Below are 12485 nucleotides of genomic sequence, written 5' to 3' on the forward strand. Positions count from 1 at the left end.
CGGCTCCTGGCAATAATGGCAAATCGAAGTGCTAAGGCGTGCCAGCCGGCAGCACTGGCTTCTCACATCTCTGTTCTGAAAAGGCAGGTGATAATTTGTGCTGCAGTCAGGGCATTAGATGGGTCAGGTGAGACCATTGCTTTGGCTCTCCTGGCCTGAGAAGCTGCCAACTAAAAATTGATCCAATGTGTGAAGATTGGAGCTGGGTTCAGTTGCAGCTCTAGGTTTCCCCAGAGAGGGTGGTTTCAGGCTGAAAGCATATTTCTTGAGTCAGACGAGTACATAAATAGAAGTCTCCCACTTCTTAGCAACATCTGTGCCAGAAATAACATATTCTGCCCTGGTAAAAAACTTGCAAATTGGAAGTGAAAGGCCATGAAAGATTTGGAGAATGACAGCTATCTTTACTTGTTAGTCTAATTTTAAAAGGCAAGTTGGTCAGTATGCCACCACTATTCAGACAAACCACTTTGCCAGCAATCAAAAATATAATTGTTAAAAAGTCATCTGATGTGGAAAAAAAATAGAAACATTTGAGATAACCTCATTTCACAGGATGTTGCCATATTGAAAGGGACCGGCGTCCCGAGGATGCTCAGGTTTATCCTCCCTGCTAAAAAAGCTCATTAATATAAAAGTCTTTTCAAAAAGGCTAAAAAGTAATTTTCATAAGCATTCTGAACAGCAACCACTGTGTCAACTTCCCTAGTTTTAGCCAACATTATTAGTTCCTGAAACTTACAGTTAAAATTATCCAGGTACAGTCTTCAAAGTTAAAAAATTCTAGCTGTTATTTATAATTCTCAATGAGCACACTGATTATATATTCTGTTTGGTTTTTTAAATTCATGTGCATGTGCAGTGTAAAACACAGATTTGGCAGTGTGATGTTCGTTAAACCCGCACCACATGTGTAAAATTCCTGTGGTTTCAGCTGGTGGAGACAGTCTCTAACCGGTTGACTGAGAAGTGAGAGCACTTTGGTTGGTATTAGCGATTTTTAGGAGTAGCACAAAAAGACTTTGGTGTCTCTCAGGGAATTTTTAGTCAGCCTGGCCTGCCCGATCCCACACATCCACCTCTATTCTGATTTGATTCGAGTGGCCTCTTTTCTTTCCGAGTACAAACTCTGGATCTGTAGTTTTCCATACAAATAAAGCACCTTTTGTGAAGTGGGCTTCTATTTCTGGGATACAGGACCAGGCACTGTATTGCTAACGTAGTCTATATTGTTGTATTTAAACAAAACTAAAGTATTAACATCTAAAAATTGACTGCTGCTCAGTATGTTTTACAATGTTTCTTAATATGTACTTCTTTATTGACAACAAATCCTCGTGCTGTGAGCTGCTGTGGTAGGTCTGGGCTTCAGGGGAGAATCTGACCAGAACACAGACTTCTCCATCCCCGTGTGCAGGGAATGAAGGGAAATCCCTTCTAAAAGCTTTGCTTCTTTATGCTTCCAGAATCAGTGGCAAATTTGGTTTATGCTGAATTGCGAGTTCTGATAACGTGCCCAGAACTATCCATGTATTTCTGTTCTGTGTAAAATTGACAGTTACATTTATGTATCTTCCTAAAGCCCCATGTTTGCCTTACTGAGAGCAGAATTTCAGGAAAGGCACTGCTGCGCTTGGGAGCGATGTTCTGCCGTGGGAATTCAAAGCAAAGAGGTTACATGTGATCCTTTTCCTTCCCATCAGTCTGTCGTATATTGTCATGGAGGGCGAATTGGGTTCTTCCAAGGCGATATTCGTCTCCTATCTGATGATATGAAAGCGTTGCGTCCAACCATCTTCCCTGTTGTGCCGCGGCTGTTAAACAGGATGTACGACAAAGTGAGTTTAATTTCATTATTTTTGTGATGATTAAGTTTATGTCCCATTAGTACTTATCCGAAAGAATTTCTTTAACCACAGAGGTTTCCTGAGCGGGTTGCACTGTTTCCGCCTCACTGCAAACACACTCTTACCCTCTGTAACTGATGTAGCTGCTCTGGTCTGTGAGTCTGTATTACGTTGATTTACACAGACTGCAGACATGGTTATTGCACATTAATATGAAATCCCTCTGTATGAGCCTCTTACCCTGTCCCCACTTTGGCTACTAGTGACATTTCCAGAGCCAAGGGATTTTTTCATCACAGAAACACCTGTCAAACCTGGATGCAGTAGGACTTTTTGTGCCCTTCAACCAGTTAGGGAGCTTGACTCTCTCTTTCGGGTGGTAACGACAGCTGAAAATCAGAAATTGCAAAAAAGGCTATGAGGATTTAGGCAGTGTAAATGTGAGGTTGGATTTTGGATCTAGAAATCTTTAAGAGATGGTTTTGAAAGGTATTTAAGATAGACATGTCTGGTCATCATGTTAAATCTGTTTGACCAGCTGGTGATATTTATTCCTCAGAAGATTTATCTTTTAAAGACAAGCTTAAGCACATGCTACTGATTTAATTTTACCCCAAGGTCACGACTGTTGGCTCAGGGGTTCTGGTGCCTCGTTAGAGAGATGGGTGGGCACTGGGGGTTTCTCCTTTGCAGGGATGTTGTTCATTCTGGTGTCCGGTTAAGCTTAGGTAAATGCAGCCCCCTCTCATCAGCCAGTGCCGATACCTGCTCTAGCTGCCAACTATTCCAGTTGCTCACTCCTAGTCCCTCAGAACGCATAATTCCACTGAACCCTACCATACAGAAATACCAGACATGTAAATCTAGTCAGAGCCTACCCCATCATCCTTTCTCCTTTTTTCCCAAAGGGAAAATGTACAATAGCAAATGAAGTGAAACAAACCACTCCTTTTTTCCCCCACTAAGAAAGCACTAGCCTGGTCATATTTAGCTGTCCTGCTAACATAACCGTACCCCACCTGGCACCGGCAGCACTGTCTAGCTGTGGTTGTAAGAAAAGCTGCTGATGGTTTTTCTCTGCCTGCTACCCCGCTCTCCCGCAGATCTTCAGCCAGGCAGACACATCCCTCAAGCGCTGGATTCTGGAATTTGCTGCGAAACGGAAAAAGGCGGAAGTGCGAAACGGGATCATTAGAAATGACAGCTTGTGGGATAAGCTTTTCTTTAATAAAATACAGGTAAGCAGTTTAAGAAGTGAGTCTTAAGTCAAAGAACTGGCACTTCTTCTAGCAATGACTGATTTTCTGTAGTCTGTTTGGTCTGCTGGCCTGATGATGAACTGTGGGCAATTGCTACTCAAGCAAATAGCAGACTGAAAAACTGAATAGAAAAATGAAATGGAGCACAGTTTGTTGTCCTACTAACTTTTGCATTAACTTTAACCACATTTATTTTTATGCATGTATTTATTTCTAAGTACCACATATAAGGAGCCAGATATTCCCTTCCATTAGGGACAGTTTTCCAAAGAGAAACACAAGGCAGATTAAGATGGCTTTTGCCACATCCCTCCCTTGGCAGCGCCAAGAAATCATCGTTTTGCAGAACAACACCACCAGAATAGCTCTAACACCAGGGCTGCTGTCACCTCCTTTGGTATTTGGGTGCTCTGCCTTGCAGGGACTGGGCATCTGCTGTGGGCCCCAGGTAAATGGTTGCTCCCCTACTAGCACCCAGCAGCTGGCAGGGGAGAGGATTGCATGAAGCCCACTCCTGCCTCCTCCCACACAGGATGAAATTCAGGAAAGCAGTCAGGCAAAGAGGAATAACTGATTAAAGAGATCTTGCTCCAAAGTTTTCTGCAAATTTTCTATAGACACAACTGGATTTAGGGTCAGATTTCAATTGGGCATATTCAAACCCAGTTTTTTCCTAGGAAAAAAAGAAAAATGCATGTGTAAATCACAGTTTAACAAGAGGGTAAATAAATCAGAACACCATGCGTCATACATCTCCTCAGTAAAAAAAAAATAAAATAAATTTGCTTTAAACCAGGTTTTCCGGGTGCTGTACTACTCCAGGAGGCTCCGATTACTTTGTTTTTTTAATTGGGTAACTTTTCTGGAGACTCACCACTTTATTTTTAACTAAAGAAACTGACTGTACCTTTTGTCTGTGATTAGCTGTCCTCCAGTGTGCAAAGACAGCAGAGTTCACACGGTGCTGCCGGGCGCGCAGACAGGAGGCGAGCCTGGCTGCATATTGATTCAGGCTCTGGCGAGACTGGCAGACTTAGTCAGGAGTTGTTTTCTTTTGTGCTGGGTTTTCTTTTTACTTTTAGAATAAGAAAAAGGAAATGAAGGGACAGGGGGCTGGAAGAAGAAGTAAAATGCAACACAGGCATTGATGTAATACCCTCTAGAAATATTTGGAGGTCATCTGCCTTAAAAAAAAGACAGCATTATTTTAGGTGGCTGGGGAGCCGATTCATTAAAAACAATGAGGTGCAAAAAAAGCAGAGAAAACTGGAGAGGGGAAGAGACTGATTTTTACCCAGAGCCAGATGTGATGGTGTAGGGCAGGGGGGCTTCCTCGCAGTTCTGCAGCCCAGGCACAGGCACTGAGAGCGAGTAGCTCATCCTGGGAGATGTGGGCCTCCCGCCCCTGTTCACTATTTCTACCTGTGAGGGGTACAATTATTCCTTTCAAGATTTACCTGACTTTTTATCCCTAAGGAAAGATTCAGGGCCAGTTCACATTTCCACGGCTGCATCCGTTCCAGAGCAAACATTTTGCGCAAGCTCTGTATAAGCCGTGCTCCCAGACGGTGCAGGTTTTGCTCTCTGTAGTAATTTGTGATGCTTTCCTTTGTTCTCTCTCAAACAGGCGAGTCTCGGTGGGTGCGTTCGCATGATAGTAACAGGCGCTGCCCCGGCCTCTCCGACTGTCCTGGGCTTCCTTCGTGCAGCCCTTGGATGTCAGGTAGGCTCGCACAGCTCTTTGGAGTTGTTCTTTTGCTTTTAGCTAGAAAATGCACTGCATTTAAGAAAAGAGATGGCTTAGGACCTCAGAATTGTGTTTAGAACAGCTTTCCCAGGATGGATCCAACAGCTGCTGCCGAGCTTGAGGCAGCCACAGTGCCCGGGAGCCCCCGGAGCTCTGCTCCCTGCAGCGTGGCCCTGGGAAGGGAGCAGCAGGCAAGCATGGTCTTTGTTGTGGGCAGCTGCCAGGAAAAAAAGCCTAGACTCATCCCACCTGTCTCTCAGCACTTAATTGAGTATATGCAATTAAATGGGCTCATGCATTGCTAGGAACTTTGTTACATGAGGTTTATTCTATATATAAATGGAGAAAGATAATCTTCAGGTGGTAATTTAACTCACTTAAGATGTCCACTGTGATATTTCTCTTTGACAAGGAAGCCCAGGGCTCATTCAAGTGCCTAAAATTAGGCCAAAAAAAAAAAAAAAGTATTTTCAGAGTGTTCCACAGAAATACCTTTTTTCCCCCCATTAATAAATTTCTTTCATAGAGTAACACTCTTCTTGACTCAAAAGCTAAGTGCTGAACTTGTCTTTTCACTCTTGGCAGCTCTACAGAGCCAGGGTAACTCACAGCCCTGTAAATGACATTTTGTATGCAGTAAGAGCCAGGTAAAGTGTCCCTGCGTTATCTGTGCACCGGTGCATAGCCACTGAAAGGATTAGCTCATGGGACTGTGCACCAGAAGGAAATTCTTAGAATTTTATTCTGTAATAGTGAAATCATCTACGCTGTTTTAAAGAAACCTGTTTCTTTGTCAGGTTTATGAAGGTTATGGCCAGACAGAATGTACAGCTGGATGCACCTTTACAACCCCAGGTGACTGGACATCAGGTAAGGATTTTCTTCCACCATTTCCAGAAAGAAAAGAAATGCCAGTTTCTTTAGAAAATTCTGGACTGGAACATCACAGGGTGCTATGCAACATTCACCACCATGTGAATAACATTCAGCAAATGTAATGTTCTTGAAAGTATCACTAGTCCAGAATAAATGCATGCGAATCAGATGTTGGGCACGTTTGCCTGAGGAGATCTGGAATTGTCTCTTGAGCTGCTATATGCAATACTTTCATATCTGCACTCCCAGCGCTCTGAGTCCTTTCTGGAGCACCGGAGGTGATCTTGAAAGGATGTTTGTTAGAATGAAATGCTGGAACAAAGAAAATATTAATTCATTTATGTACTTAGTGAGCAAAATCAGGCTTCAGATACAGATCCACCCACTACTCAATGCTTTCTCTATTTCAGGCTTTCAAAACTTTTGAATCTTGACAAAATCAGATAAAAATTAGCACTAAGCAAGATTCAGATAATACATACAAGTACCGCAGCTTAATTTCTTCTTGATATAATTAATAAGTGTTTATAAAAATGTTTTGAAGTGAGTATCATACTCATTCAAATCAATACCAGTAGGAAACGTAGACATTGGATATTAATGGGTATGGCTAGTTAAACGTTTCCTTCTTTCCGGCCCAAATTTTCCATGGCTGGAGAAGAGCACATGCTTGCTTCTCCCAGCGCAAGTGGCCATCTGGTTTTCTTCAAACCAACACCAGCCCCTTGCAGCCCTGGTGTGTCCTGGGGCTCGCTGCACTGGGCAAAGCGCCACTCCTGGGTTGGTGCTGCCTCCTCATCCTCGCTGCGCTTGGATCTGGGAAAGCGTGGTCAGCGTTACATCACTGCAGTCAGGATTAAAACAATGACAGTCCAGAGCTTTGTGTGCTTTTATAATGAGTTAAGCTTAAAAAAAGAGTTAAGTCTCTTACAGGTGAGGGAGGCATGCTCAGTATTTCAACATGTAGGAAAGTAGGGTTTACAGATATCCAAATAGGAAGTTCGAGTATTTAGTTTTAATAGTTCAAAACCTTAAATGAGGAAATTATTTCTGCACACAGCTCCTGCAAGAACATCCAGTGTATCTGCAATTATGCAGGCAACTAATAATAAAATGCTAATTATTGTTTCTAGGAGAGATGACAAGTGACTTGAATAACTTTGATTTCCAGGTCATGTAGGAGCCCCTTTGCCTTGTAACTTAATCAGATTGAAGGATGTGGAAGAGCTGAATTATTTTGCTTCCAAAGGAGAAGGAGAGGTAGAAAAGAATTTTTATATCAAATTCTCACTAGTTAATGCTGTATTAAGTATATAGTTATAGAAGCATTTTACCTTAGTAAGGTGCATGGTTGCTGATATTTTACATCAGGAAGGGAAAATGTCAATTCAGCAACAGAGCAACAAAGTATTAATTAAAAAGGGGCTGTGGCAGTACTTCCAGCCAGTGCCATGCCTGATTACTTTAACAGCTAAGACTGAGTTAATTAGTTCAGCTAAGAAGAGCTGAATTGATGTGATTTTTGCATTGCTGTTACTTTTATATTGCACATAAATTAACTGTATTGAAACAACTTTTTTTTAACTGCAAGCTGAATGCAAATCAACTTCAAGCAGATCAGTTTTGCATTCCCTGTTTGATACTTCCATTAGTTTGACAAAAATCCATAGGTAATTTTATAACTCAATATATTTTAGCTTCATAGAGCACAGTCATTAAGTCAACCTTTAAAATATTTCCATTTTAGTGAATTACTATTTAGCCTGTTACTATTTACAGCAGAATAATAAAATAATTTCTCAGCAACTCTGCCTGTTTTGCAGATATGTGTGAAAGGACCAAATGTTTTCAAAGGTTATCTGAAAGATGAAGAGAAGACAACTGAAGCGCTGGACCAGGAGGGCTGGCTTCACACTGGAGACATTGGGAGATGGTTACCTGTGCGTACGGATCAGATGCTTATTCTTCTGTCAGTTGTATTATCCCATGTAAATTTTCAAGTACCAAACTTAAATTTCCAAGCAGATCTATCTTTACAAAGGATAATGTTTTTATTTTGCAGAATAAGCTCAATATGCCAATGAAGCATTTTCTGGCAATTCAATGAGCTCTGTTAAAAGCACACTGCTTACTGAGTCTCTATGGTTAAATAACTTCCCATTTCTTCCTTCTAACAGAATGGGACTCTTAAAATTATTGATCGGAAAAAGCATATATTTAAACTTGCTCAGGGAGAATATATTGCACCGGAGAAGATAGAGAATATCTATATCCGCAGTGACCCTGTTGCCCAGATCTATGTCCATGGAGACAGCCTGCAGGTAAAAACCAAGTTTTCAGAAAATCGTGTATTTGTTCTTTGTAAACAGAAGACAGAGCTGGGCGTGAACAAGGGGAAAGCAGGAGTGGATCACGCCACGTATTTGCCCTGATGTCTCCTTCCTGCTGCCAACCATGCTGGAGCTGAGCTGCTGGTGTGACCCTAAGCAGCCTGGAGGATGTTGTGGCCCAAGACTGAGCCTTTACATTTGTTTCGGTGTCACCCTCCACTGGTCTAACGCTCTCCTTTGCCATGTTGCCTGCAGTAAGGTAGACGAAGGCAAGGCCACCGCCGCTCCATGATCACTGCCTACCCATTTTGATCAATCCTGCTCCATTCTTGCCTTGCCTGTTCCCCAAATTACAGACTTGCTCACTGTTTGCAGTTGCATTCACAATGAAAACGGTTAATTCACATCTTGATACCAACATGTACAGCTTCTGAAACCATTCCAACTCCTCCCTCTACATTGACTGGCCACAAACATGAGGCTTCCCTTGGCATTGAGGTTTGCCCAAGACTCAAAGGTCCATGAACTGCATGTGTAGAGATGATACAGGCTATGTTTGGCTCTGACTTATGCAGAATACAAGCAATTTAATTAATGTCCAAGCAGAACACAAACCCAACTGAAGGTGTTAAAATTGTTGGCAAAAAATGCAGGAACACAGAGAACCATTTTATCTGAAGAGAACGCACAGGCACCAAAATACACCTCACTATGACATGTTAGCAAATTATTGACAGAATTAAACAAGAAGTGGTAAACACATAGCAAATTCAACTGGCTTATGGATTCACTTCAGTGTAGGGCCTTATATGTTGTTCAACCTTTGCCTGCAACTCTCCTTCTTCTTCACCTGCAGGCCTTTCTGGTGGGAATTGTGGTGCCTGATTCTGAAGTTATGCCAGGCTGGGCAAAGAAGAGAGGGTTTGATGGAGCATATGCAGAACTCTGTAAAAATAAGGTTTGTCTTAATATCAGTCTGCAGTACGGACTTTTTTTCATGGTAGCATAACCTAGTTAAGAGTTGGTATCTATTAATGATCTCAGTGACAAGAATTACTCCTTCACTGAGAATTAAGCAGGGTTGACCTGGATATGGTGATGTGTGTGGGCTGATAGTACAGACCTCTGCAAACTCCTGCACGGGCAGGTCCAAAGGCCTGTCTTGCAGAGCACAACAGTGCGGCAGTGGGAGAAGTTGTATTTGTTTAGAGGTCTTAAATATGGATCCCAGCCTTATTTACACATGCTCTCCAACACTGAGTAACTGAGTTGTGTCACATCAGTAACACTGATGGCACTAAGTCATCCCACTGGTGGCTGTGTAGAATAATTCTCCATCTAAGTCTGGCAAATGGTTGAAAGATGGTTGAAATGTAAGGTTGTATTTTCAAACCTATATGGCAAAACCTGTATTTGCAAATTAAGCACCTATGTCATATAGGTTTGAAAATACAACCTTACATTTCATACTGAGGAAAGAGTTAAGATCACCACACTTATGTTGAATGTTTGTACGTTTCTTTAATAGAATATTTGCTAATTATGTATTAACTACCAATAAGGCACTTGGACTTTACTAAGAAACGTGTTTTCTTGATGAACAATGATATAATTGCATATAAGGTTGATATTTCATGATGCATTTATGTGTTTTAACCCAGGAACTGCAGCAAGCAATAATGGAAGACATGGTACGGTTAGGTAAGGAGAGTGGACTTCATTCCTTTGAGCAGGTAAAGTGAAACAATTAATATGTTATTCAGAGTGGTCACGCAGGGAATTTGCCCATTTGTACTGAACAGGGATTTGTCAGCATTTGTTCTGTTACTACACATCCTTGTTGCAGCTGCACACCGCATTTTTGGGAAGGCAGCTTTACTGCTGACAAGTTGTATCCTTTGAAAAAGATATATACGCTGTGATTCTGCCTTTGACTCATGCTTGAAATTTGAATTAAATTTAGTGAAAATTTTGAGTGCAGAGGTAAAAATCTAACCCAGGGACATGGATAATCTCCCATCTGAGAATCAGGGGGCAAGATAAATATCTGTAGGACTCTAGTGCTTCTGCCACTGAAAGCACTGTTAAGAAAGTGGGTCACTAATTACTGCTCTTATAACTGACCTAGGAAATGCTGCTGGTTTATTTATTTTCAGCCTGTGAACTGATTCTTTTCTGGTGCTTGTGTAAATATTTCTCCCACAGAGCTACAAACACTTCAGAAGGAGAGATCTGAAATCAACTTTGGATTACATAGCATTAAAAACCCAGTTAAAAAAAATCCACCACATTTTTAAATGCCAAATGCTTATTTCTGTTATAATAATGAACACCTTGATAGCTACATATAGTTAACAACGGCCTTTTTGCTTTCGTTTAGACTGTTTCTGGGTGGTAATTCTAATGAGTAATTCACTGTATCTGAGTGCAGCAAAAGCACCAGTAAACATAAACTTGCTATTCTTCATTTCTCAGTTACATATGCAAATGAAATTATAGTAAAGAATACATTAATTTTTAAAATTAAATTCAGTATAAAGCACAGTTCGTAATGCACATAATTGTCTGTCGTAATAAGTCTGGTTTGCTCCTGCCATAGTCTTCACAGAATGAAATATCCTCAAGTAATCTATCCTACCAGCAGTTTGCAATTCATAAACTGTAGAGCAGTGAGGAAAACCTTCCCGTGTTTCTCAAAGTTAAGAAGAAATGTTTTGCATGTCAGAACTAAAGGGCTTCAAAAGTAACATCTCTGTTGCAATACGTAATTTTAAAACCAGACTTTGAGACAGATATTATGGCTAATGTTCTTGTGGGATGGGACCCCCTTTAATGGAAAAGCCACTTTCCACCATCTCCATCCTTGGCTGCAGCCCCAGGGACTGGGGCTTGAGGCTCTTGGGGCCAGGGCTTGGAAATGACAACTCTGGCTCCTGTAACCAACAGCTGCCAGGGTGCAGGCTCAGCAAGCCAATGTAGTGAAGGGGCAAGCATTAACAACACAAACACTGATTTTGTGAAGGGCATCACTAGGAGGGAAACTGGACCACAGTGCTTACAGGGGAAAAATGAATCACCTAATGGGAATTAAAAAATGGAGTCTCATTCTATATTGCTGCAACTCCCAGTCTGACAAAATGCAAACCAGTCTGGTTTGGGAATCACAAAAGCAGCAGATGGCTGGGGAATTTTGTCTTAAATCGGTGGACTATGACCAGTCACGCAGCAGTTTTCTGCTTCCCCCCACACTAGCGCTCCCATAAATGCACTGGAAGGAAAAGCTCGCTCCCATCTGTGCTGCCAGGCTCCCTGCTGTGTTCAGAGCCTCCATCGCTAACAAGGGCAGCCTTGTGAAATCCTGTTTGCCTAGGATGAATGATTTTTTATCGTTTTCATTAGCTACTAAAACACCATCCATCCTTCTTCTTTAAAGATGATTGCCATGTACATTCTTTGTGCCTGCAAAGCTTCATGATAATTTTGCGTGACCAAATTATTGCTGCTTATTTCCTTGTTGTGGTTTGGTTAAGTTGATGTTTCGTAGTGTGATTCCCTGCCCTCCCTCCCCCCCTCAGTTTCAACCATGCGAAACTCTGCAGTCGCACTCTCACATATGGTGACACCGGCCCTCGCGCTCTGCCTCACTGCGTTTTGGCCTTGGTTTCATGTGGAAAAGTAGTTTATGTGTTCATTCTGTCAGGGAGCTCCCTGCTGTGCTGGCTGGCGGGGCAGCGTGGACCTCTGCAAACAAGCAGGAGAGCAGGGAGTGGTGAGGAGGCATGGGAGGGTTAGTGTCACCTTGCAAAATTTGGGCAGATGAGGAAAATCCTGGGTGGAAATGCCTGAGTGGATCCAGGCACAGCCAGAGGTAATGCAGCAAGGCTAGCATAAGAAGTTGTGCTTATTGAGTGCAATGCCTGTAATTTTTTGCTATAAATATATCCCTTTATTTATTTTAGGTCAAAGCCATTTACATTCACTCTGATATGTTCTCAGTACAAAACGGTTTGTTGACACCAACATTAAAGGCTAAGAGACCAGAACTAAGAGATTACTTCAAAAAACAAATAGAAGAGCTATATTCAAGCATCTCCATCTGAAATCACGAGAAGAATCTCCTGAATAATGGACTTCATAGCAATATTAGAATAATACTCAAAAGTACAGAGCCAGAATGACACAGCTGAAATGGATAAGCATCTGAATCTTACATTCAAGCCTTTTATTGTTCTAGGATTTCACCACTAACCATAATCTTCCTTTTTTCCATCAGGTCTGATACAATTTATTTTTCACTCTACGTACACAATAGGGTACTACTAAGAATTATGCTAAATTGCCACAAAATATACAGAAATTTCAATCTACGACCAAGTAAATTATGGAAATTCACCTTATTAATAACGACAGAAATTTCTAATTAATA

At 41.6% G+C, this 12485-nt stretch overlaps 1 protein-coding gene across 4 annotated transcripts in view; it reads left to right on the forward strand.

The window, feature by feature from the left end:
- ACSL6 (acyl-CoA synthetase long-chain family member 6) overlaps positions 1 to 12159 on the forward strand; it is a 26066-nt gene extending 13907 nt beyond the window's left edge. For 3 of the 4 annotated variants that reach the window (XM_010183361.1, XM_010183362.1, XM_010183365.1), the window contains exons 11-20: positions 1704 to 1838; positions 2951 to 3085; positions 4734 to 4829; positions 5651 to 5723; positions 6901 to 6989; positions 7553 to 7669; positions 7907 to 8050; positions 8916 to 9017; positions 9721 to 9792; positions 12019 to 12159. In XM_010183361.1, the coding sequence (XP_010181663.1) occupies positions 1704 to 1838; positions 2951 to 3085; positions 4734 to 4829; positions 5651 to 5723; positions 6901 to 6989; positions 7553 to 7669; positions 7907 to 8050; positions 8916 to 9017; positions 9721 to 9792; positions 12019 to 12159 (1104 nt within the window). The remainder of the gene's footprint in view (positions 1 to 1703; positions 1839 to 2950; positions 3086 to 4733; positions 4830 to 5650; positions 5724 to 6900; positions 6990 to 7552; positions 7670 to 7906; positions 8051 to 8915; positions 9018 to 9720; positions 9793 to 12018) is intronic. The other variant, XM_010183364.1, reaches the window with a different exon arrangement.
- Positions 12160 to 12485: the final 326 nt, after the last annotated feature.

This window comes from Mesitornis unicolor, unplaced genomic scaffold (assembly GCF_000695765.1).
Source record: "Mesitornis unicolor isolate BGI_N332 unplaced genomic scaffold, ASM69576v1 scaffold26754, whole genome shotgun sequence".
NCBI lineage: Eukaryota > Metazoa > Chordata > Aves > Mesitornithiformes > Mesitornithidae > Mesitornis > Mesitornis unicolor.